This window comes from Harmonia axyridis, chromosome 5 (assembly GCF_914767665.1).
Source record: "Harmonia axyridis chromosome 5, icHarAxyr1.1, whole genome shotgun sequence".
In the NCBI taxonomy this organism is placed as follows: Eukaryota; Metazoa; Arthropoda; class Insecta; order Coleoptera; family Coccinellidae; genus Harmonia; species Harmonia axyridis.
Genome location: NC_059505.1, coordinates 22,892,457 through 22,919,971, shown reverse-complemented (window position 1 = coordinate 22,919,971; position 27,515 = coordinate 22,892,457). Strand labels below are relative to the sequence as shown.

General features: G+C 36.1%; 1 protein-coding gene across 1 annotated transcript; it reads right to left on the bottom strand.

Moving 5' to 3' along the window:
* Window positions 1–483: 483 nt before the first annotated feature.
* LOC123680590 (GTP-binding protein 1) lies at window positions 484–27,368 on the bottom strand. The gene is made up of 10 exons (XM_045618567.1): window positions 27,206–27,368; window positions 26,590–26,803; window positions 19,956–20,136; window positions 19,492–19,686; window positions 19,248–19,411; window positions 14,215–14,453; window positions 3,801–3,945; window positions 3,558–3,740; window positions 3,371–3,506; window positions 484–1,220 (listed from the first exon to the last, which is right to left on the bottom strand). Exons 2-10 carry the CDS (start codon window positions 26,776–26,778, stop codon window positions 946–948), a joined length of 1,707 nt encoding a protein of 568 aa, XP_045474523.1. The 5' UTR covers window positions 26,779–26,803; window positions 27,206–27,368; the 3' UTR covers window positions 484–945.
* Window positions 27,369–27,515: the final 147 nt, after the last annotated feature.

Sequence of the window (27,515 nt, the reverse complement as noted above, 5' to 3'; positions counted from 1 at the left end):
AACAGAGATAAAATCCTATTAAATAAATAATATACATATATTATTCCTTGCATTAGATCTATTCTGTCGAGACCTATCTTGGATTGTTCTGAATAGACTTTTTTTATGATAACAAAGCTTCCTCTACCTTCTGTGGACTTCATCATAATTCAATAAGAGAACTCCCATTAACACTAACCTTCATATGTTTATATCATTGCTGCACAATTGGAGAGTTGTATTATTGCAAAACAGTCTTGTTGCTTTTGCTGTATTTCTTCACCAGGAGTGTTAGTTTCTGATCAAACAAAACTATTATGTTCAACACGGAAATCAGTGACCACAAGGCTCTTCTACCCAAATGTAACTTTGTCAAAGTTTTCTTCAAATACAAAGCCCATGTTACTCATTTTGAAGAGCTCAAAAATTATTACAGACTTCAGTTTTTACTCATAAGAAAAATATATTACAAGGTTAACTTTGAAATATATGCACTTAAAAACGTAAAATTCTAAAGATTTATTGCAGGTTTGGATAGTTCAACTATTCTATTAAAAGGATACAAAAACATTTGTACTTTGAATTCAAAATTGGAGGAAATTTAGGGTCAATTATTGGTTAAAATTTTCAGCATCAAAACTTAAAACTCCAATAAAATATAAAATAACAAAAAATATTTTCTGAACTACTGAACAATATTTACAATATTCACAGATTAGAGTCGAACCATTACAAAGTGGACATGTTAAATAAAGGATCTGTTCATCATAAATATATCAATTTGTGTTCAAAAGACAAAATCGTTGTTGCATGATATGTTCTAGAAGGTAACGAAAAACAAAAAATTTCTCATTTGTTGATCAAGTATTCAACAAACCAAAAAAGTTTTGAGCTACACTCAGTTAAAAAATTCATTATTACTTTCTTTCAACATTTTTAAAAATAATCAGTTTATTAAAATAACCATTAGTTGCAGCACTGAGCAGTAGCATTATATTTATTTAACTGTTTATTTTGCTTATTTCTATTTCCAGTGTGAGTAGGAGTGGAAGAGGTAAAAATCCTTGTAATATTTCCAACTGCTTTTGTACGTCCTTCTCTAAATACTAAACGCTGACCTGGCATCACATATTCAGGGTGTTTTATGAATCGGAAATGAATTAATGCTTTGTCACCAGTACGAAGGCAATCTTTCGACATAGATACAATACTGGCCGTTTGTCTTATACTTCCACAATGAACTGCAAATTAAATTATATATAATTAAATAAGATTTGTGTGTAACAAGTAGATAATTGATGAAAACAATGAAAATTTCACACAAAGTTTTATTATTTCTCTTATCTCAAGAAATTTTGTGTTCCTAAAAAATTAAAAATTACATACATATTTGAATTGAATGAGATATTGCATTTAGATGTGAAATAATAATTTCAAGCTTTATTAAAATTTTCATGTTGATCATTTCACCAGAACCAGAGAAAATAATCCAGCAGACAGAGCAAAAAACGTGGGGGTGAGCTGGAAGAGATTCCAAATTTAATGAAACTTCTACAGGTGGTTCAGGGGTGCTGTCGTATGACTGTCAAGTTATCCAACACGAGGACCCTGTACTAACTTGGGGAGGGTCGAAGATTCTCAATATTGTAGAACGCAATACTTCTACAATAAATGTAGAAAGATGGCGCCGAATAAAGTGGGCAGAGAAGAAGCGGAGTGTGAAGAATTCGAAAGAAATAATGTTAGAGGTGAAATTTATTATAACTGTTGTGTGAAAAAGCAATGTAAGACTCTCTTTTGTCAAAATTGTGAAGGAAATTTTCATGATTCTTGTGTAAACAAGGAAAAATTGAGAGTGCTCGGTCGGATACAGTGGTTGATACGGGCGAAACAGCGGCCGAAAATGAAACATTCAAAGTAGAAATTCATTATATGAAATATTATTGATGGAAATGGAAGATAAGAATAACGTTATGAAACAGAATAATAAATTGTTATCACAGAGAGTACAATACCTCGAGGAAAAATTAGAGAATTGCCAAATATTATGTAGAACTGAGAGAATGAAATCTCAGAAAAAAGAAGCAATCAACGTTGCTTCAAAAGAATCGGAAAATACAGGGAGCCGATTGGCTACAACTTCAATATCTGAAAACGTGAACAATTGAAAAAGACGTAAATCAGATAAGGAAAATAGTTCCGGTGAAGAGATAAACACGACATCTGATCAAAACAATAACAAACTTGAAATTCTTCAGTCCGATATAAATCGTTGGAAGAGCTAACTCTCAAGATCGAGGAGGAATCGACAAACTTTCGTCAAGACCTGTGCCTCTCCCTAGTACTACCGGGCAATGACTTGACCTTAGTTGTTTATTGTATTTCACTCCATAGAGGCTGGAAACTCAGGACTTTCGGGAAAAATTATACAATCTTCGGAGAATTCATTTCAACATCCTGTATCTCGATAGCAGAACCCTTCTGGACTTAGGTTCTTATGAAGTTTTCATCTTATTTTTCAACGTAGATTATACTATTTTATTTTTTAAGCTAATTTTGGAACACCCTGTGTTGAAGCCTTGATTTATTTGATAATAAAATAAGTTCAATTAAAACGACATTTCGTTAATGATGACAATTTAGTGGACTGTATGAATGCAAAAAAAAAACAACCAGAACCGTTTGATACCCAAATACACATACTTGTATGATACCTGGTACTATACATATAGGTCTTCTGATACTCTTACGATCTTTATAAGGTAAAATAGGAAGGCTTGAAAGGAAGGTAAGGATTAAAGATGATAAGATATATCCCCACAGTAACCAGATCCTTTAGAATAAATCCTATCCTTCTTCGAAAATCCAATAATTTCCGATGCTATATACCACATCATAAAATGTGATTACACAATTTAAACTATTGAAGTAATAGTCATGAAGAAAGATAAAATATCTATACGCGGAATTGGCGAGATTTCGAAATAAATGTGCGCGATTACAATGAATGGAGTTCATGTATCATAAACGACTGACTAAAATAAGCGGGATGAAAACGACTGACTCTTTTAAAAAAAAAGAGGCAATTCAGAACTCGCGTCGCACATACGCGTAGAAGACATATGATCATCCACGGATAACGTGGTTCATTTACGGACTGAAATAAAAAAATTAAGGAAAAAAATCAAGCATTGCCAACACCCAGTATAGTACAGAAATATGAGTTTCCATTCAAAAGTACCCAATTTGGCCCACCATATACATACATAACACAATGTATAAACTTGGACTTGGATAAATGTCGAAGGGGAAATAAATAACAATAAAATTAATTGCCTCGCTTTGTCTAACAATATTAGTGAATATTCAATTGAATATTTGAAAAACTCACCCATAGCTTGATATCTGGAACTTATGGTTGTTGGATGATGTAAAATTAAAATTTCACCCTCAAATTCCCAACAAGCTTGGGGATTCAAAGTAGGAGAAACCATAACCATTCCTTTCCTTATTTGAGATCTTTTGATCTGTAAAATGATCAATAAAAAAATTGTAGCAGTAATAACAAGATTACCTACTTTCTTCAGAGCAAAACTGGCAGTTTGTCCAGCCCTTACTTCCTTGACTACCATTCTTTTTCGATGTATACTTTTAATCGAGATTGGTTGGAAATGTCCTAGTAAATCAGGACCGAGCATCAAGGTATCATTAAGTCTTATAACACCTTTCAGTGTAGTTCCAGAAATCACTGTTCCTACACCCTGAAATTTTCAATTTCAATAATCATTACTAATTACAGTTCTATGAAGAATCATTTATACCGGCACTGAATAGGTGTCATCGATCTGAAACTCTGCAGGCTCATTCTCCTTGTATTCCATTTTTGTTGTAAGGAGATTCAAGAAAGTCTTAAGTAACTGGAGATTTTCACCACTAACGTTTGAAACTTGGAAAATTGGACATAACCTATGAAAAAACAAAATATTCATAAATGAATAAATTATAATGAGTCATGGTGACAAAGAAGAAACGGACAATTTTGCCTAATTTGAAGTATGAAGAAGGAGAAGGTATTATAATTAAAAATTGTCGTTGACCTTAAGTCCTTCAGCCTAAAATACATCAATTATATTTTGAGCGCTCGTTCCCCAACCAGATCGCTTTATCATTGAGTCATATGTTTGCATTTTTCGAATTTGAACCGAGAATAGTTTATAATGATACGGTTCGAATCTCTGATCACGGATTCATTTTCAAATTCGATTCTGTCCGTCGATATATAGTATACACTGGAAACGTAAAGAAGAAATTTAAAATTTTGAGTATAGATCCGTATCTTGCCTTGGTTAAGTTTGCTAATGGGCAAAATCCGACTAGATGTTTGGTAATTTTTGTTAGTCTTTTGAATTGCCTCGAATGGTGGATATATCAAACATTTGTAATTAAAAACTTATTTTTGTGAATGATCTTTTCATTTATATTAACAAAAAAGTTGATGTTGACAATTTGAGTTAAATAGTAATTTTGATCCGATTCTTGTTCCATGAAGGTATATCTATTATTTTAGCTCTGTGCCTTCGGCTTGACCTTTCGGAGATTACCCCGCTGATTTCTTTCATGAACATGTGACTATACTCACCCCTCTTACGCGCGGAAGCTACGCCAGAGAAGAGAACTCTCCCCTCCGTACCATTTCTCCTTTGCCGGCTAGGAGTGGCGCTGTAATCCACAGTGCCCGCGTTTCTTCAGTACGCTGTTGATTCTCGACTAGTGAACAAGTGAAATAAAAGCGTTCGTTGTTATTACGATCGTTTAACACTGTGTAGTGTTCGGAATTGTGAAATTATCTTTCCGGTGCCTAGGGGTCCCATTGGAAAGGTAAGTTTATGAATTATCCCTTTTTTCGTTGTAGGAAGCTACGTTCTACTAAGATCAGCCGATCGCCTCCGCAACCGCAGCCGTCCGTCTCCGAAGACGCAGCCGAAAGGCCCCGCAGACGCAACCGAAAGGCTCAGCAAACGCAGCCGAAAGGCTCCACAAATGCAGCCGAAAGGCTCCACAAAAGCAGCCGAAAGGCTCCACAAATGCAGCCGAAAAGCTCTGCTCATGCAGCCGAAAGGCTCCACAAATGCAGCCGAAAGGCTCCGCTCATGCAGCCGACAGGGCTCCACAAACGCAGCCGAAAGGCTCTGCTCATGCAGCCGACAGGCTCTGCTCATGCAGCCGAAAGGGCTCCACAAACGCAGCCGGAAGGCTCCACAAACGCAGCCGAAAGGCTCCACAAACGCAGCCGAAAGGCTCCATAGACGCAGCCGAAAGGCTCTGCAAACGCAGCCAAAAAACTCTGTTTTACTGAGGCAGTCGATCGGCTGTTCAGCTGAATATCTGTACCACTCTCTCAGGGTTAGCTGAGAAGGACTATTTGGTCTTGAACTTTTCAGACTTTCTAATTTAACTTTCTATTCTCCAGATGGCACTACCAACCCACTTTATTAAAATCGGTGAACTGCTTGAAGAATCTGCAGAGACAGAAAATGATAATCTGATTTTGGAAAGGCTGAAACTTTTGGCTCAGGAACACTTGTCAGAGGGTTGGACCGAGTGGAAGGTGGCCTAGCTGACGAAAGAACAGGTGCTAGGAAATCCAGTGGATCCCCTGGTCCTCAACAAAATCAGGTTTGCACTTCCTACTCTGGGAGTAGTGAGGGCTTTTTCTCCAGAAGCGGATCATCTGTCGGAAAAAACCTACAGGGACATCAAAATATCTATGTTAGAATGGGCCTTCTGCATGGCCCTGATTATGAGTCCCCTATTTGTTTCCAATCGAATAAGAGGTTCGGCCGCCCAATCCGAAATCTTCAATCAGGCGGTTAGAGATATGAAACCTTTGCTAATATCCAGGCAAGAAGCTTCAGGCCAGTTGGGTGAGAAGTCAGAAGCTGGTTCAGAAGAAGAAATGTCTGAAGACTCCCATGGTAAACGTCGAAGATATTCTTCAAAGGAGCAAGTTGTGAAGAGACCAAGGCTTGATCGAGTCACCCTTCTTGAAAATAAGGTGGATACAATGTTTGCTTCAATCTGCGCTCGCCGGGATGATTTAGCAAAAACTCAATCTACAGGGGTCGAGTCATCGGCCGAAGAGGAAGATGAGTTACCTTATAATTCTGATTAGGAGAGCTCCCAAACTTGGCAAGCGCCAGCTATTGATTTCATAGATAACCTAGATCTAGATTTTTTACCTGATGTAATGGAAGCTGCTCCGGACATTCCGGAGCCCAGTCCAATCATAAAGGCAGAAGGTATTGCCTGCCAACGTTTTGGTTCAGAATCGTGGAACAAAATTAGATATAAAGAAGTTCAGAAACGCTTGCAGGCGGCGCCAGTTTTTTGGCTCTCAAAGTTAACTCGCAGTTGGGAAGTTTAGCGACTAGGTCTTTCGCCTCGGACCTACTAGTAACATTTGATGATACATTAGGCACTATCTGCCATGGCCTTTCAAACCAAAGAAAAGCATTAGCTGAGGCTTTGAAAGGCCTTACCGCTAAGCACCCTGATATTGTCGACGACCTAAAGTCGGTTTTAATTGATACCAATTCTAACTTTAAGAACTATTCAGATGATCTTTTACAATTTGTATGTGCTCATAGAGCAGAAACCATTAAATTTAGACGTCAAGCATATAAAACGAAATCGGACTTTCAAACAGTCAAATTGAACCAAATTCCCCCTTCTTCGACGCACATTTTCGATGAAGAAAAATTAACAGATTTTTTAAAAGAACAAGGAGGTTTTTTCAATGTTTTTTATAAGCGGTCGGATAGATCCGGGAACAGAACATCTGTCCCTCAAAAAAAGACTCGGTTAGAGCACAAGAGACCGTCTAAATTTCAGCCATCGAAATCTAAGAGCTCATCTTGGCGAAATCGTTCGAGTCCTCATTTTACTACAGTTGCTTCATATAGAAATCGTCGAGAAACAAGGGGTGGTCACGTAGGAAGAACCAACAAGCCGCGTCGTCCAGAAGGCAAGAGGCGTCTTTGACGCGCCCTTTGTAGCAGGTCAGATCAAAGGGTACTCGAGCATCTGAAAAAGCTAGGCGCTCCACCATTCGTGATGAAAGCAATAAAAGGTTATTCCATCCCCTTTGTAAAGAAACCTCCTTCTGTTCCGTTGACAGGTGCTCTTATAAAAAAAAAATCACAAAAGTTTCAGAAACTATGTCAAAAGAAATCAATACTCTAATAAATCAACAAGTGGTGGAACCATCGGTGGCAAAGACCGGGTTCTTATCTCAACTATTTTTAGTCCCGAAACAAGACGGAAAGATGAGGCAGATTTTCAATCTTCGGCGTCTCAATGGGTATTTAAATCCCAAGCGTTTTCGTCTGGTGAATCAAAACAAAGTACCAGGGTTTCTTCAAGAAGGCGACTTTGTAGGGAAACTGGACCTATCACAAGCTAACTTCCACATTCCAGTAAAGGAAGAGCATCGCAGGTACCTCTCCTTCGCTTAAAAAAGGAGAGTATTTCAAATGACATGCTTACCATTCGGTCTGTCCAGTGCTCCTCTGATTTTCTCTCGAATAAGCAATTGGTTAGCGAGTATCCTTCGTGCAAAGGGTATTCGGGTAATCGTTTATCTGGACGATTTTCTTCTTGCACACCAAGATTCAACAACACTAATGAGACAGTTGGAATACGCAGTAGATCTTTTTCAGAGCCTAGGCTGGAAAGTAAACCTAGAGAAGTCCAATTTGGAGGCACTGAAATCAGTGGAGTTTTTGGGTATAATTTGGGACACCGAACAGAACAGAAAGACCTTACCCTCCAAGAAGACTCAACGAATTCGAGAGAGCTTACACCAGTTGGTGAGCAAGGGTACTTGGAGCTGGGAGTCGGGAAAATCCTTGATAGGCAGGCTAGGTTTTGCGTCTCTGGTTACCCCTATGGGTCGCCTCTTTACGAGAAGGCTTCAACGGGCAAGCAAACGGTTGCCAGAGATCCAACCGAGAAAGAAATGTCCGTGTCCCAAGGAGGCTCTAGCCGATTGTCGATGGTGGTTACAGAACCTTTCCACTCCCGGAAGGATTTTCATCCCCGAGCCGACAATGTTTTTGTGAACAGACGCATCGGACATGGGTTGGGGCTTTCAAATGAGCGAGACGCAGATGTCGGGGACGTGGACACAGACTCAGAAAGCCTGGCACATCAACAGGAAGGAATTGTTCACCGTGCTTATAGCCGTGAATAAATTGAAGAAATCATTGGTGGAAAAATCCCTGATGATACAGTCAGACAACAGAACTGTTGTGGCCTACTTGAGAAATCAAGGGGGGACGAAATCAAAGGCTCTTTTGGAACTAACGAGAGAGATACTTTCCATAACACACGAGTTTCGGATATCCATATTTCCCTACTACCTTCCCGGATATTGCAACACAATGGCAGATTGCCAGTCAAGGGGTCTGATTCTTCCCGATTGGCATATAAAAGCGGAGGTGACATCGATGATTTTTTCCAAATGGGGAATCCCGGAAATAGATTTGTTTGCGACGAATCGATCGAGAGTAGTTCCAGAATATGTAACGATAGATGCGAGAGACACGCGAGCAGTGTTCATAAACGCGTTCAGCAGACCCTGGGTGTTCAGGCTCGCCTGGATATTCCCACCACCTCCTCTAATTCCCAGAGTTCTGCAAAATTTGAACAAATCCCAAGGAACTTTCATTCTAGTAGACCCACGTTGGGAGAAGGTATTCTGGAGGGCAGACCTCAAACACAGAGCTCTAGAAGCTCCAATAATTCTAAGGAATTTGTCCCACGCTCTTATCGATCTTTCGACCGATCTTCTTCCGCCCAGATCAGAGGACCTTCGTTTGGAAGTTTGGAAGGTACGGGGTGGACTCCGTTAATGTCAGGTCTATCACCAGATGATGTCGCACTTCTTCAGGGTGCTTGGAGAGATTCAACTTTACGAACCTATCACTCGGCCTGGAAACAATGGAGGTCTTGGTGCGAAAGGTCGAGTGTAAGATCCAATGGACCAAGCGCATCAGATATTTGTGCATATCTGTCTTTTTTGTTCAGAGTTAAAAAGTTAGCTCTGTCGACGATCCTGGTCCATAAGTCTGTGGTGATAACTCTCTCTTCACCCGAGGGCGCGGAACGACTGTCAGGGCATCCATTGATTAAAACGATGTTGAAAGCCATAGGCCTCAAGACCTCGGCATGTCTTACGCCTAAGTCAACCATTTGGAATATCCTAGATCTAGTCAACTGGTTGAAGTCACATCCCCCGGATCAGAATAGTTTTTTTCAAGTATCACGACACACAGCCATCTTGTTGCTATTGGCCTCAGGTCGTAGGATTCATGATCTTACACTCATCAGCCTGGATAAAGATCACTGCCAGCTTTAGAATTCTACGATCACATTCTGGCCTATGTTTGGGTCTAAAACGGATCGGACCAAGTATCGCCAATCCGGTTGGGAGCAAAGAAGTTCGGGAGATGAACTCTTAGACCTGGTCAAATGGGTTAATCTCCTAATTAAAGTGTCTGAGCAGAGAAGGAGGGCTAAGAAAAATCTTTTCCCTCTTTTTATCACAACCAGAGGGGCAGTTAGAGCTTCAACAAGGACAATAATAGCAGGATGGCTCAAAGAACCTTTCAAGGATTTGAGAATTGAAATGGGTCCCGGCTCTATCCGTTCCGCAGTAGCATCTTTTGATTTTCAAAATAATGTTTCAATAGACTCCATCTTGGAGAAGAGTAATTGGCGAGGTTCAAATAACTTTTTCAAGCACTATTGCAAGAATGTTGAAAGACCAAGCGAATTTAAAAGACTTAATTTACGAAGTTCCTTCAATTCAGTATGATCCATCAAACTCGATGCTGTGATTTCTCATGTGATATCATTGGACAGATTTCTTGTTCATTGAATGAAATGTTTTTCTTTCAAACCTTTATATATATATATCTTTCCTAAATATATACATATATATATTTCATAGTTATATATACATACATTGTTACAGAGTTGAGTTTTGTTTTTTGTTTGTGAATCTAGAGAAATATTTTATTTATTTTTTTACATTATATACTTTGAGTAAAGAGGAGGTTTTATTCCTTACTCTTAATCTGATAGTCACAGTACGATGGATGCCGGCAGATGCCAAACTTTCTCCGAAAGGTCAAGCCGAAGGCACAGAGCTAAAATACAACCGTTTTCCACCCCGAAGGGCAAGAAAACGGATATTTTAGGTCTTGCCGAGGCTTGACCTGAGTAATGCCTTGCCGTCATTTTAAGAGAAGATACTGAAGAAACGCGGGCACTGTTGATTACAGCGCCACCCCTAGCCGGCAAAGGAGAAATGGTACGGAGGGGAGAGTTCTCCTCTCTGGCGTAGCTTCCACGCGTAAGAGGGGTAAGTATAGTCACATGTTCATGAAAGAAATCAGCGGGGTAATCTCCGAAAGGTCAAGCCTCGGCAAGACCTAAAATATCCGATTTCTTACCCTTCGGGGTGGAAAACGGTTGTATTAGTGATAAGTCTAATCTCCATTGAGGGTTGATAAATATTTTCACCGGGTAGGTGATCTTATATAAAGAAGTGCTCACATTTTTTGGCGACCGTGACAGGACTTTCCAAATGGAAAAATCCATGTTCACACGAGGTTATTTAAGCATTTACAAATTCAATGGCTGATCCAGAGATCATTACTGAAGATGCAGAACTCTTTCTTCGTGAACTATAAGTTAACAGTGAATAGTAATGTAGTAAGTAAGAAAATGTCTTTAAACGAATTCAAATATGCAGGCTTCAAAAAATCAGAATATCGAATAAATTCAAACCAGCAAAACGACAACAAAATGGAGGAAGCGCCTGAGGGCCCACATTTAAATATCTCCCCCGGGCCCGTAATTTCTGTCGACGATCCTATTTACAAGAAATGAGTTTTAAGAAGGTATCTGGCTTAGGGCTTGAGTGTCGTAACAGGAATAAGCCCATTTTTATTTCTTTTCCATCCCCATCGCGCTGCATTTTGTTCATTCCCATACTAATGGCGAACCTGGTGAGTGGTTTCCAAACGGGCCCGGGGGAGATATTTAAATGTGGGCCTCCAGGCGCTTCCTCCATTTTGGGATGCCATTTTTTCGCCGTTAATTAATATGGGTTTCCACAGAATGTATTGATGGTGATATGAATAGAATAAAAAATGTACCCATTCATTTACTTGTATTTTTTTCACTTATATTTTCCTTTCCGAATGTACCACTTTTTTCTTCAAGTATAAAAGAAACTAAATGCATTGAACGAAACTGCAGAACAGCTATTATACAGGGTATTCGTAAATTGGAGGTACAAACGAAAATAACAGATTCCCCGAATCATTTTGAGAAAAATTCCTATGGGCCCGAAAACGCTTTGTTCTCGAAATACAGGATGTGAAAATTATTTTTTTTTTTCATAGCACCTTTTTTTCACAAGATATTAAACTTAAATTCAGTATAGATATTCGAGTTTGAAGTTCTCATCATGCGATATACTACTTTTGATTGAAAATCTACAGGGTGATATTTTCCTGGAACAGTACTTGCATCTTTTCACCAGAACTTTTTTGTTGGTGGATTTCTGGTAGTTCAAAAAAAAGATGAAAGAAACTTAGGTCCAGTTCTACTCTTTTCATGGTTTCTTGTAGTTTTGTCGTTTCTGTTACGGATTTCGAGAAAAAAATTCCAAAACTGTTTTAGGTATTCCCTGGAAAATCCAAATTATTATCAAGATCTAGTTAGTAAGCTTTATGTTTTGATAGAAACCTATTCACCGAATCTGAAGCGAATATTAATATAGATTCGATAAACTGGTATAATTCTCACAAGAAAATAAGATTACAAATCGTACAAAAAACACCCTGTATCTCGAAAACAAAGCTTTTGAGGGCCCAATTTAGGAACACACGACATTTCAACTTATAAGAAATAGTTTTATTCCTATGATTCTCCAACAAAGCTAAATAATTTTTATGATAGCAGAATAAAATAGGAAATATACATATTGGCAAGTAGGCTGATTTTATTGAAAAGAGCATTATTTTTCAGATTTTTATTTTTTAAGTGAGGACATATTTATATATTTACTCATTTATTTGTTTGTTTCATTTCGATTAAATGATGTAGATTATTCCCATCACACTTTTATTTTACTTTATTTTGATTGTCAGGTTTGTACTGGACTGTTGAATTAATTCATTCAGGGTGGCGGATCAGTATTTTTGAGTTTTCATTTGATGCACCTCCCCAGAAAATTTTTATGATGAATGATGATTACAGGGGTTATTTTCGTTTGGATGATATGTTTTTCCCAAGTTGGTTTTGTAGACTAGCTATTTTGTTGTTTTTTCTTCTTTGGTTGGAATTGAAAACCGGTGGGAGTTTTGTTTCAAAACTCTCTTCGATATTCTTACCAATTTCTGACAACAGTTTATATATAATTTTTTTTTTGTACACACTTTTAATATTGTTAATAAAAGTGTTGTTGGAAATAAAGTATATTATTATTATTATATTCCGCATACACGTGTGGTTATTTTTCATTTTTCTTGCTTTCCGTTCCGAGAGTGTGCTTAGTAAACATCGGATGGAGTAGGTAAATGAAACACATCATTAGATCCGAATAACAGGGATAAACAATGTCAAGGGTAGGCGGAGGGCCCAGACGTAAAATAAATATGCAACGTCTTATGTTATGTTTATTGAAATAAGTGAAAAATTTCACTCAGGAATTGTTTTTTGTATACTTCTATATCACGGGATTCGGAAAATTAAGGCCGCCAAAAATACTGGACCGGAGAAAATCAAACACCCCTTCCTCTCGACGGGCCTGTTTGTAAATGTGAAAAGTGGTGTCAGAAGGCCTACGGATGCAGAAAAGTTGGATTAAAAAGAAGATTGCTCTATCTCAAGGTGGTGTAGAAATCATTTTTTTAGCCAAAACGCATATTAAGTATACGTTGCGGCACTTGAAAAGTCGTTTCTATGGAAACGCAAGAAATGCATAGATACTGTCAACGAAGGCCATTTAAAATTGAATCAGGTACATTAACCTCAAGAGTAGCAAATACTTTTATTACTTGTATTATTTGATTTTCAGCAGTTATAGGAGATAGTATATTGTGGGGAAAGTCCAACTTTTCTCACGAGTGTGGAAAAACACACGAGTGAGAAAAAGGACTTTCTCTACATGTTGCACACTATACTTTTCTTATAATTGCATAAATTTCTAAATTACAAGTAATGTACCTGATTCAATTCATTGACAGCATCTATGAATTCCTTGCATTTTCTTAGAAATAACTTTTCAAAAGCCCAATTTCATTGTTCTATCAAGCGAGGTGTGGACAAAGTGCCGTGAGGAATAATATTTCTCACAATAAGAGCAATACATGGTTTTGAAATTCTGTGAGCTATGAAGAATACGCTTCTTTTAATAGCAATTGTAGGAAAAGCATAGTGTGCAACGTGTGGAGAAAGTCCTTTTTCTCAGTGGTGTGTGTGCGGCACTCGCCTTTCAGGCCTGTGCCACAAACTTCCATACTCGTGAGAAAAGTTGAACTTTCCCCACTTGTTGCACAATGTACTGAATCTATATTCCGCTTGAATTTTCTGGTTTTGGGAGAGGAAAGCTAATTATTGCTCCAGCAGATGGATTTTCGCAGCGTTTTGAGGAATTTGATATATACGAACCACCAACTTACTAACCATATTAAGCAAGATGATATACGGACCAAACCCTTCATACATCACGTGAAACCTCAATTCGGAGTTGTTCTTGACACTGAAATATTTAGTTTATTTCTTTCGATATTTTTCTCGAATTTTCATGTATAATGATGATGTAGTCATCATCAAGCAATTTTGCGTGTTTGAAATTGTTATTTTACACCCAAGTTCTGTATCCGTAGTTTCGAAGTTATCAGGAAACTGAAATTTCCAAACCGATCCTGAGAATTTTAAGTATCTAGGTTTCTTGTTCGAGAGTTCGAGTGTTCACGATCGTACCGAAAGGACATCATTTAATTTAATCGCGGATTCGTCATTAGTGAGGCGAACCATATTGTTTCAGACCATACCCGTCTCAAACTTCGAAGAACACAGACATCGTGAAGAAATATTCGAGGAACGAGCACTAAAAACTGGAATTTTCTGAAAGAGTAATTGTTAATCAATACTCACCTTTCAGATACAAAATTGGTAGCACTCAAGACAACGTCATCCAACGATTTGACCATTACAGGAACTTTTCTACATCCGGGGGACTTCAGTATTTTCACTAGAGTCCTCAAGTTTTCCTGTAATATATTAGGAGGACACATATCGATTTTAGTAACCACCACAAAAACTGGAACTGAAAGAGCCAGAGCAAGGCCTAAATGCTCCTTGGTCATGCCTATTATACCAGCATTTGCGCCGATCTATATGGAAAAAAATGAGTATGAAATATTTTCAACATACACAAAAAAATGTTATTATCAAAATATTGAGTTCATAACATTTAGAATGAATATTATTCATTCTCGTCCTAACTTTGTTGAGACTACAGTGTATTGTAGTCTCAACAAAAATACCAATTCCAAATAGTAGTTACCATTCATGTTAAATGCAACACCCCGATTCTTTAGAAAATTCTAGATGAGTTTTTTACAATATACATATACTGTCTACGAGGGGGATAGTTCCAAAGTGTACTATCTTCAGTTCATTCACAACTGAGAAAAACAAAGAAAACGACTGAATTGAACTCAATTATTACTGGAGATTGTACATTCTGGAACTATCTCCAATTTCCTATGTCTAAGTCTAAAATACATTGGATATTGATCCTTCCAAGAAATGCCAGTATATTTGAACTAAGCGCTGAACAACAAAGCTAATAAGGCATCCATCCCATTTTTGTTGAAAATTGGAGATTTTACTAGGGTCATCGATAGGGGGTAGGCGGTCGCCTAGGGTGCCAAAATTCAGGGGCGGCATTTCAAGCCTGATCAACGAAAAATCCCATGTGTAGATATTCTAAGTACCGAATGAGAATGTAATTCAGTCAGAAGCAATAGGAAAGAATACAGACAAATTTAACATAAAACATCATCAAAATTGCCGCATTATGCATTATACTCATGAATATCTCAAATGACGCGTAATACCCCCGTACTCTTTACGAGATATTGACGCTAAAACTCATGCACTAATCAGGTTTTTTTTGGCACCGGTTAATATCTGAAGATGAAAGTCACGTAGAAGAGTTAGATTCAAGTTTTACGGCTTCGACTGCCAGGGTCATTAGCCGTATGAATAAAAGCTCAATTCGATGTATATTGTAGATTGATGTATATGGGCAAAAGAAAAAATATCATTTTCACAAGCATTATAAGACATAATAATGTGTAGATATAAAATAATAAATATATAAAATATTCTAGCAAGCTAATTAAGATAAAAGTAGTACATCTTTTTATATGCAGGTGATTCCATTCGAAAATACGCACTTCTTATCATTTCAGTATGTCTCGTTGAAGCCTCTCGTGATTTTAAGCCTGTATAATTAGGAACTTATTTATTATGTGTAAATGATATTGGTAATCCATACACGAAATTTTAGCTTTTGAAATCGATAATAAACTCATAGACCTTGAAAAGGTCCAATTTCTTACTGCTGTGTCAATTTACAAAGAGAGTAGAATGATTAGATTTTTCGTTCATTTTATGGATAAATTTTCGTTCTTCGCCTTCGCGAATTTTGAAATTTTATATTTTGGAAATCTTGGTGGGGTTAGTTACCCCAGTATTTCTACGCCCTTAGGGGCATCCTGAATATTTCCACATTTTTATTCCTTCGAAAAGTATACACAAGTATGCAGCGTTTTTTTTTAAATGATCATCAGATCAGGATGCAATAATTCATATTCTGATACTGAGGTTCTTAGTAATTATTCTCGTTGAATCGATCGAGCCAATCAGATTTTAGGTGCAAAAGGGCCTTATACGAGAATAGAGATGGAAACGGTGAATTTATTTGACGCACAGGTGGAAAATCGGAATTCTGATTTCGCCCGAAGAATCGATGGGCCCATCAGATTCCCTTATGTAGATGATTGTGTGTATGTTTGTGAATATTGTTGACTCATTTTTCAACTTTAACTTATTGATATAATTATTTTTATCAAGTATTTTATGCACGTATTTATGTATATACAGGGTGTCCCGTAAAGATCAGGTCAAACCAAGGGAGAATGTAGATCAAAGGATAACCCACCTGCTATGACAAAATTCCCATCATAAAAGTCTCACCGTTTTCGAGATATTTTTTTTTTTTTGAAAATAATGAATTTTTGCCCCTTTCAATAGTTTTGCCCTTACGATTGGTACAATTTTACATATTTCTGGTTAATTTTTTCAGTAAAATATTGCTGAAGAATGATTTCAACGTTCACATTAAAAACATCCTCCGAAAATTTTAAAGAGGGGCTAAGAGAAATATTTTTATTGGAAATTTTGGTAGTGGATTATCTATTCATGAAGTTTAGCCCATCGTAGTGGAAAAAAAATGTACCGAGCTACTGCTGCACATTACACCAATAAATTGTCTATTTTATAGTGATTTCAAAGAGGTATCACACAAGTCATTTGTTATTCAAAGAAAAAAGATATGGGTGTTTTTATCCAAATGGGTACGTTTCTGACAAAATCAAGTTTGTCAATTCTGTTAAGAAATCTTCGATGTTGCATTACTTAGTGAACAATGGCAATTGTTTACGTGCGAAAATATTACTCGCATAATTATTCACCTCAACGAAATTCAATTTTGCCGGCAAATTTTGGAAAACATCATGCAGATCCAGATTTTTTTAATAAGATCATTTGGAGCGACGAGTCTTTCTGTACCAAGGATGAGTACATGAATCTCCACAATTTGCATAGCTGGAATATCATTAATCCACAAGAGGTGAGAGAAGATAGATCACAATATCGATTCAAGATCAATTTATGGACTGGAATATTTAATGGGGCAATTTTTGGGCCCGATCGAACTGCCGCCATCACTGAACGCAAACAATTATTTGGAATTTTTAATCAACCAGCTGCCCATTTTATTGGAAGATGTGCCACTGGCGCTTCAACATGATGGATGCCCAGCGGCCAGCACATTACGGACTGGAAGTTACCGCACGTCCGCACATTTGAATAGAACTTATCCCCACCGGTGAATTGGAAGAGAAGGTAAAATTTTGGGGCCTCCTCGTTCACCTGACCTAAATCCTATGGACTTATTATTGGGGCCGCCTAAAAGACAAAGTATACGCAACACCCATCCGTGATGAAGCCGAATTGAGAGAACACATCCGCAATTCGACTTCATCACGTATGGGTGTTGCGTATACTTTGTCTTTTAGGCAGCCCCAATATTAAAAGTCCATAGGATTTAGGTCTTCATGTACCCATCCTTGGTACAGGTAGACTCTTCGCTCCAAATGATCTTATTGAAAACATCTGGATCTGCATGATGTTTTCGCAAAATTTGCCGGCAAAATTGAATTTCGTTGAGGTGAATAATTATGCGAGTAATATTTTCGCACGTAAACAATTGCCATTGTTCACTAAGTAATGCAATATCGAAGATTTCTTAACATAATTGACAAACTTGATATTGTCAGAAACGTACCCATTTGGATAAAAACAGCCATATCTTTTTTCTTTGAATGACAAATGACTTGTGTGATACCTCTTTGAAATCAGTATGAAATAGACAATTTATTGGTGTAATGTGCAGCAGTAGCTCGGTACATTTTTTTTCCACTACGATGGGCTAAACTTCATGAACAAAATAATCCACTACCAAAATTTCCAATAAAAATATTTCACATAGCCCCCTTTTAAAATGTTCGGAGGATGTTTTTGATGCAAACGTTGAAATCATTCTTCAGCAATATTTTACTGAAAAAATTAACCAGAAAGATGTAAAATTGTACCAACCGTAAGGGCAAAACTATTGAAAGGGTCAAAAATTCATTATTTTCAAAAAAAAAAAAATCTCGAAAACGGTAAGACTATTGTTATAGGAATTTTGTCATAACAGGTGGGTTATCCTTTGATCTACATTCTCCCTTGGTTTGACGTGGTCTTTACGGGACACCCTGTATATTATTTATACTGACAACCCATGTAATCATGTTGATGGAGAGGTTATTCATGAGTATTTGTACTCGGTGAATAAAGTTTATTTATTTAGATTTTGGGCCAAAAACGGCCTTATACATGATACGAGGCCCAACTTTGAAATTTCAAATGCAAACCCATCTTTATTGCAAATTCGGATTCAGCGGGAGATTTTACATATTCTGATACTGAGGTTCTTAGTAATTTTTCTCTTGAATCGATTGAGCCAATCAGATTTTAGGTGCAAAAGGGCCTTGAAATTTCAAATGCAAACCCATTTTTCTATAGCAGATTTCAAAGTTGGACCTCTTATCTTGTATAATGCCCTTTTGCACCCAAAATCTCATGGGCTCAATCGATTCAACGAGAAAAATTACTAAGGACCTCACATATGAATTTTTGCATCCTGATCTGAATGAAGGCCTCCGGATTTTTTAACAAATAACGCTGCATAGGGCCCAAAAATGGATGAAAAAATTTTGGTTTCAACCAATTCGGATGTAAAATCTCCCGCTGAATCCGAATTCGCTATAAAGATGGGTTTGCACCATCTTAATTAGGCGGTTATTAATATTATATTACCATAGAAGACTGAAAGAAACTGAATATGGCGAGTGTTGATGAAAACTTCAGTTCGTGAACAGACCATCTAGTCGAAATTATAGTTCCTGCCAGTATACCATCAACAAAAGAACTGAATATTAATAGAGGAAATAAAACATTTGACTTTACATTTCACAATTTCAACTGTTCTACCAAGCGAACTATGTCGAGTGTAGAGGTTTGTATAATTGAAATATATTGTCTATGATCAAATTGGTATTCGTTACGATTATATAATGAATAATAATGTCACTCTACAAATAGTGTGGAATTTTGAGTTGTGAAACATTTTATTTTCTTTTCCTTATTAGACCACATAACTCAACCTCAAAATAATAAAATGGGCAATATTAAAGCTTTAATTAAATATTAATTTTCCTCAAATGTGAAATTCATCAATAAGTAGTGATAGTCACTCAGCTTTCCAAATTGTAATATTACATTTGACTTACCATTAACATCCCAAAATCAGGTGCATGTCCTGTCATCCCAAAAACTGTGGTTTTAAGATATTTTTCATGTCCAGCCAAGTCTATGAAAGTGATGATTTTACAACTCTTTTCACAAATTTTAACCCAATCTAATGTTCCATGTTCTGGTTTATTCACAACTTGGCCTTTAGAGAAAAAATTTCTTCATAAGATAATAAATTAATTATATATTTTTTATTCATCTTCCCTAGAATCCTAAAATTACCTTCTTTATCAAATCCTAGGATGTCATTGCCAACAGAACTCGTCCTACCAGTCTCCATCTCATGTTTGTGACGAAATAATTTTTGCCGGGCAGTCCCTCTGCCATTATCCAATTCACCATGAGTTAATACCCCTAAAAGAGTTGACTTTCCAGCGTCCACATTACCAACAACTGCTACACGAATTTCTAGGAAATCTAAAAAATGAATAATCATAAATAGAAATCAATTCTTTTTCATTGAATCACAAAAGAGGTGGTCAAATATAACAGATGCTATCGAAAAAATTTGTTTTTTGTATTTTTTCAAAATATTCCTTTAATCTCCTGAAAAGATTATTGGAGAATATCAAGTGAGTACAAAATAAGAAGTCTATTTTTCAAACACTTATCAACATCTATATAAAATTGATTTTATGAAAAAAGTTCTTTGAAAAATTTTATAAGGTTGACTGCCAAAAAATTACCAGTAGGCTCTAATATTTTCCTGATTAAGTACTGCACCACTATACCCCTGGGTTCTTTTCTCTCTCTCAATTTAATGAGGCTACATTCGAGAGTTGTTGCTAAGGATTGTAGTGTTGCTGTAGCAGCATCTAACTCATCTGTTAATAATCCACTATCACTATACTCATCAGAACCTCCAATCTAAAAAAAGGTATTAATCCATCAACCAAGAGAAGTCTAATTTCTCCCAATAATAATTTTTCATCATTGTAATAATTGAGATATAATTGAAAAACCTTACAATTTTCAAGGTGATATAAAACAAAAACTCTAAACTTTTCATGAAAAAAATCTAGTTTATTCTAAACTGCCATACGAAGGTTTCTTCCAATAATTAAAAAAATCAATAAAGCGATTTGAGAAAGGGAGTGTACTGGTGTACACCCTCAACGAATAATGTTTGGAATTGATCGTATTCATTTTAATTGAATGGTATAAGTAATCAATGGGATTGGAATAGTTAGAAAGAACATAAAAATTCTTCAATGAGCGATGTTTCGCAACTTGAATGTATGCTTTTCAAGCTCTAAAATACTGTAGGGATCAAGCATTTCACGCCACTGCTTCCTTTGAGATAAGTCTGGAACCATAGTCTAGAAGGATCGAGTCCATAAAGAGCAGTGATTGAGAAGTGAGGGTTTGTTGTGCAAAGAGTGAACACGTGGAGCGAATGTAGTGTTCCGTTACAGCTCTAGAGTCATTGAATAAATGATTCCAACTTTTTAGTACTTGTGTGTTAGGGGAAATACGTGAGTGTAGTGGTTCCTATGTTCCCTCATAGCTCAAAGCATGGGTCCTACTAATTTATTATCGATTGATTCGTTAACGATCGGTACCCCTCCCTTCCCCTCACCATATTTACTGTGGTGACCACGACACTTCTGAAGCCACTTCAACTAATGAAGAAGCTGCCAATACCACTATTATCGATAAGGAAGTTGACCAGATCCTCAAAGGAGTCACGAAATGCCCCATAAATAAGATGAGCCCGCCGAAATGCGCGGTTTGTAATGCCCCCATGGAGGGATGTTCCAACCATCCCTCCAAGGTAAAACTGATGGTTTCCCTTATGAAGTGAGCCATCTCCCAAAAGGAAAAGGCTAAACTCGTATTGACCCTTAAAAAGACGGGAAACAGTCTTTTTACAAACCAGCAATGGACTTACTTCCTAAATTTGTACCAGGGTATCATCGATCGAACCTGTCCAGTCAGAAGATGGAAAATAAAATCTGCTCCAAAGCAGCAAAATAATCAAAAACTGAAAGATTGCAAAAAACAATTGGATATTTTGTATACCTGCAAGTCAGTGAATAAAACCTATGAAAATTTATATCAGGAGGAGAAAAAGAAATATGACTATTTACTGAGGCAGATAAAAAAATAGAATTATGAAAAAAATTAAAAATTCAGATAATAAATCCGAATGCATGTGGTCATTTTTCAGAGATATAAAGGGACAAAATCTGGAATCAGAAATTAAAATATCAGACGACCTAAAACTTCTTGTCAACAAATTCAATAGTCACTTGGGCACTGCAGCCCATAATGCCCTGCTTAACTAAACAAAGCTAAAGCTGGAGCACAATATAAAGTATAAAAACAGATCAGTATTCTTTAGCCGAACCAATGAAGTAGAACTCACTGAAATAATAAAATATTTCAAAAATAAACTTAGTTCTGGAGTCGATGGCATTCCTATAACTGTTTAAACTGTTTGACAATCAAATCAACATTCGAAGAAATTATCACTCCATTGTCAACAGTTCAATAAAATCCAGTATTTTCCCAGATTGTCTGAAGTTGGTGTTGGTGAAGCCCATTTTTTAAATGAGGAGACAGAGCTGAAATTGTAAACTATAGACCAATCTCATTGCTATCAAGCTTTTTTAAGGTTTTAGAGGCGGTGATTGCAAGAAGACTGACTAGCTTCCTGAAGAAAATATGTCCAATTCCCAACACAGTTTTATACAAGGTAAATCAACAAATACGGCTATACCCAGTTTCCTTCACAATATATACCAAGCTCTTGAGATTGGCAATATCACTACTGGTCTATTCCTGGATCTCTCTAAAACCTCGACTCACTCTCTTACAAATGCATACTAAAAAAGCTAGAGGCTTATGGAATTAGAGGACCAGGATTGAATTGGTTTTGATCCTACTTGGCTAACAGACGACAAATTACCACACTAACAAGAGATGGCGATACTGAAATGTCTGATATAATAAATGTAACACTTGGAATACCACAAGTTAGTATTTTAGGACCGATACTCTTTGTTCTGTTTACTAACAATTTTGACAACATCAAAGAAAATATGGAGAATGTTGAAATTGTTGAATGTGCTGATCACACAAATATTACTATTGAGGCCAAGTAATTCCTGGATTCTATTACAAAATCAAATTTGGTTGTGGGTCAAGGAAGTCGCTGGTTCAGGACTAATGGATTTATTACTGAACAAGGATAAAAAGTAGCTGTACATTTTAAATTGAGGTACGCTAGTTTCATTACACCTGAGGCAATCAACTTAGAGTCAACCACCATAAAATTGTATCCATATACAAAGTTTCATGGAATTCACTTGGATGATACCTTAAGTTGGTCTAAACATATAGACGAGTTATGCAGATCATTAACCTCTGTGGTCTGAAGATTCATTTCCTTGTGAGGTCATTGTACTTGATTTTCACAGGATTTTAGGAAAGTGGGTTATCAAAACTAGATCCAACTAATGCCAACGTTTCGCGGATATATTTCCACTTCTTCAGGGCTACAAGAGAAATTTACGAAGATTAAATAATGTACAATCATTTCTTCAGTTAACATTAAATTATCAATTTCTTAAACTGCTTCGAAACAAATTCTAATCACACATATACAATAAAAGATGATAAAAATATACTGATCTAAATACATATTAAAATTCTTAGATTCGATTTTTTTTTTTAATTTATCTTATTATGGAATTGACTAAAACACTACCAATTAACTCGTAAAACCTTACCAAAGTTGAAACTTATGTTTTCCACACAAAAGATCTCAATATGAGCTTGTTGAGCAAATTAAAACAGAAATAAACATCAATTAGGAGAATTCATCACCACATTCATCCCTGGACTTACTAATAAAATTAATATACTCATAAATTCGGTGTATAACAATGTGAAATTGGTTTCTTACAACATTTCAACTTGCAGTAGTTTGTTTTCTAGATTGAAGGATGTCGACCCCATAATAGATTGCAGTGAATTAATCTACAAGATTCCGTGCAACAATTGTTCAAAATGTTATATAGGTCAAACAAAACAACTTTTAAGAAACAGAGTAAGAGCACGTTCACATGACAAGCGGTCTACGCGCGGTTGAATGAGCGGTGGATAATTGGATACCGTTCACATGGAACGCGGTTGCCAAGCGGTGACCGCGCGTTGCCGTAACGGCCCGTATTCAGTTTGAATTCTACATTTTGGTTTGAATCTGGATTCAGTATCAGATTTAGGTGAGAATTAAACGTTTTTAAGTTTTGATAGGTAATTATAGATCGAATAGTTTCTATTAATCATCAATTAAAACTGATCCTACTCAAATCATCGTCCTAATAAGTAGCAACATGCAGGAATTGAGCGAGATGTTAAAACAACTTATTGATGCTCTGGATAAAGTCGGTTTGAAAAGTAATGTTTCGAAGACCAAACTTATCAACAACACCACAGAACACATAAACATTGACGGTACACAACTTGAAAATGTAGAAGAATATATAATATTTAAGACACTCAATAAGAATCGGCAAAGAAAATCAAACAGCAGAGATAAAAAGAAGAATCAGGCTAACTTGGATGACTTTTGGAAAGATGAAATATATATTCAGGAATAACGACATCCCATAAACCTTAAAAGGAAAGTTTTCGATGCCTGCATATTACCGGTAGCGACATATGGCCTGGAAACTATGGCAATAACCACCAACCAGCTGAGGGTGATGCAGAGAGCGATGGAAAGAACTATGCTCAATGTCAGTCTCAGAGACAGAAAAAGGAATGAAAAAATCCGACAAAGAACTAGAGTCGTAGATATTATAGCGCGTGTTGCAGAATTGAAGTGGCAGTGGGCAGGACACGTGGCTCGACAGGAAAAAAAAATGTAAATTATATTCAACACAAACAGCAGCTAGAATACAGTTGTTTAAAGTTTTTCAATAGACTGCCTAATGAATTCAAAGAAATAAATAATTATAAACCATTTAAGAATATAATATTTAATTTATTGTTGAATAATTATAATTAGAACCATATACTTAGTATAGTAGATTTCTGCTGTTAAGTGGTAGGTGAATGTTATTTTGATACTATTTCTCTTCATTTGTATTTGTTCTACGTGTATCTCATGATTTCTAAATAAAGAGCTATTATCATTTTTATGTGGTCACATAATAAATTTTTTTTCTTCATTAGCATCTCCTTCACAGGATATGATGACGAGTTCTTCCCAAGCCCGTCTCCTTGAGTTTTTATCCGAATAAACACTTCTTGTCATGTCGCATATTACAGGAAAATTCTCAATTTCATCTATGAATAATTTAGGAGCGTCCGGTTCCATTTTGAAATATTTCTGACCGAACGGATCGAAGGGAAATACGTAAATACGTCTCTGGCATCTATCAGCTCGTGCAAGCGCGCTCATCTGAACGGTTACATTAGAAACCTATGATCTCAAACCGCGCGCCAACGCGCGGTTACTACGGGCAAGCTCTAGAACCGCGCTCTACGCGCGGTCTATAAAAACGCGCGGAGGCATGTGTACGCTTCGAAGAAAATTCATGTACTTGTAAACGCGCGGTTTCAAACCGCGCGTAAACCGCTCGTCATGTGAACGGGCTCTAAGACAGCATAAATATGATTGTCACGAAAAATTCAAGTCCAAGGATGCCAAAACAGCCCTTGCAGCCCACTATTTTAATGAAAAACATCAATTTAATTTTCAAGCTATCACTGTGTTGGATATAGAAAGTAATTATATAAAACGAAACCTTAGTGAAATGATATACATTAAACTGAATGAAACTGTCAATTGCCGAATGGACACACAAAATTTGAACTCAATATACAACAACAATTTGAATCTTTTCAAAAACAGATATTTAACACAGTGAATCAGGATTCCTACATTCTAACAACATATTGCAGACTCAACCTGTAGTTGAACAGGTTCAAGAATAAAGTAAACACATCAGTTTGACACTCTCATTGATGGTGACATTTTGTATTGGACGATCGATTTCATGAAAGATCACGATAAAATTCTCCTAATTGATGTTTATTTCTGTTTCAATTTGCTCAACAAGCTCATATTAAGATCTTTTGTGTGGAAAACATAAGTTTCAACTTTGGTAAGGTTTTATGAGTTAATTGGTAGTGTTTAAGTCACTTCCATAATAAGATAAATTAAAAAAAAAAAAAAATCAAATCTATGAATTTTAATATGTATTTAGATCAATATATTTTTATCATCTTTTATTGTATATGTGTGCTTAGAATTTGTTTTGAAGCAGTTTAAGAAATTGATAATTTAATGTTAACTGAAGAAATGATTGTACATTATTTAATCTTCGTAAATTTCTCTCTTGTAGCCCTGAAGAAGTGGAAATATATCCGCGAAACGTTGGCATTAGTTGGATTTAGTTTTGATAACCCACTTTCATAAAATCCTGTGAAAATCAAGTACAATTAACCTCTGTGTGCTTTTCCATGGGAGTGTTGTCAAAGTACTTGGATTTTTCTACAATGAAAACTTTATATTTTGGAGTTTTTGAATTGAGAATTCGTTATGGGATTGTGTTTTATGGAACATCAAGGAGACTCAGTGACATCATGATTCTGCAGAAGCGAGCTCATGCTCAAGATAAAGACTACTGAATCATGTAGAGGCAAGTTCTAGAACAAGCAAATTCTAATAGTACCGGCCATCCAAATTCAAGAGTGTCTCTTAGACTTTCATAAAATAGAGAGCACTTTATCAGTTCCCAACCTAGAATCCATAATACACGAACATTGGAGATGTTTTACCCAAAACACCATCTTTCTTCTACAGAAATAGTGCAAAATATTGCAGTATTGAATACTTTAATAGATTGCCATTAACACTTGGGAGAGAACCGAACTTCAGGAGATTCAAGAAGAATCTATTTTCTCTTCTACTGGAATTAGAACCATATTCAGTTGATGAATTCATGAACAACTAGTTTTCAAATATTTTGACAATATTTCACTTCATTGATGTTTACTTTGTGAAATTTCATGATTTTGAAATAAAGGGTATTATTATTAAAAACAGGGGTTCCCATTTGAAATTACAAAATTGACCTTCCTCCCTAGCAAGGGTGAAGGAAAGGGAGCTGGTTATAGCATAAGTGGACTTCCCCTCAAAACTATGAACTTTTAATTCAAAAACATTTCTCCATAAGATGTTTCCTTTTGAGATTTTGAACTGATTCTCCAGGTATATTCATTTAAAGACCATCAATGCCAATTAAAGAGTACTTTGTATTTATTCAAGGGAAAAAGAACCTATTTATAGAGACAGTTAATTACCTCCACTATAATTTCCCCTCGTCCTTCACCAAGTTGCTGTTTAATTTTTCTAAGTAACAAATCAAATTGTTCTTCTGTTGGTGATATAATAACATCTCGTCTCAATATTTTATCGAAGTCAGCATGATGTTTTGGAGATTTATCCAAGAAAGTACTCAGAGATTCTCTTTGTTCAGGTTTCTTCTCCATGCTCAATGTATGTCAAAATATATTCCTAAAATAGGAAACAACAAGCATTAGTAAACATTTTCTTAATATTATATAGCTCATTTTGCAGTTAGTAGATTTTTTGAGTAAGCAAATGACATTCGTTTGTAAAAGAAAGATTCTCCTGTTTTCTACCACTTAGCATATAATTAACAATTGAATAAGAAATAAATATCGTAGGGTAATATGAATGAAATTTTTGGAATTGAAGTTTATAGTAGACGATATTCTACTTGTATTAATACTTCATTATCTTTCATAATCAAAACATATGGTTTTCCTAATTCGGATAGTACTTTCACTGAAGTTTTGGAAGTCTTCCATTTCCATTATCAATTCGGAATATTATGTTGAAAAAACAAAGGAAATATGTTAGGTATTTAAACAATTCAATTAAATGAATACTGACTGTTAACTAAATAATACTGAATATCTAATGAATAAACGAAAGTATCATTATATTCACAGCATGTCAATATTTATGTTGAGTTTCATCTGTTTTCATCACTTTCTTTTGAAATTACACCATAAATTTGTCTTCCAACTTCCAATCCAATGTCTATGAACATCACAAGAAATGTCAAAGGTTGAAAGGTTTACGTTTATGCAGGAAAAAGATTCAAATGAATAAAAAAAATTAAAATTTATACAGATTGTGAAAAATTCATGAAAAGAACAAATTTAAATCAATTAGTTTTTGATATAATCAATAATCATTG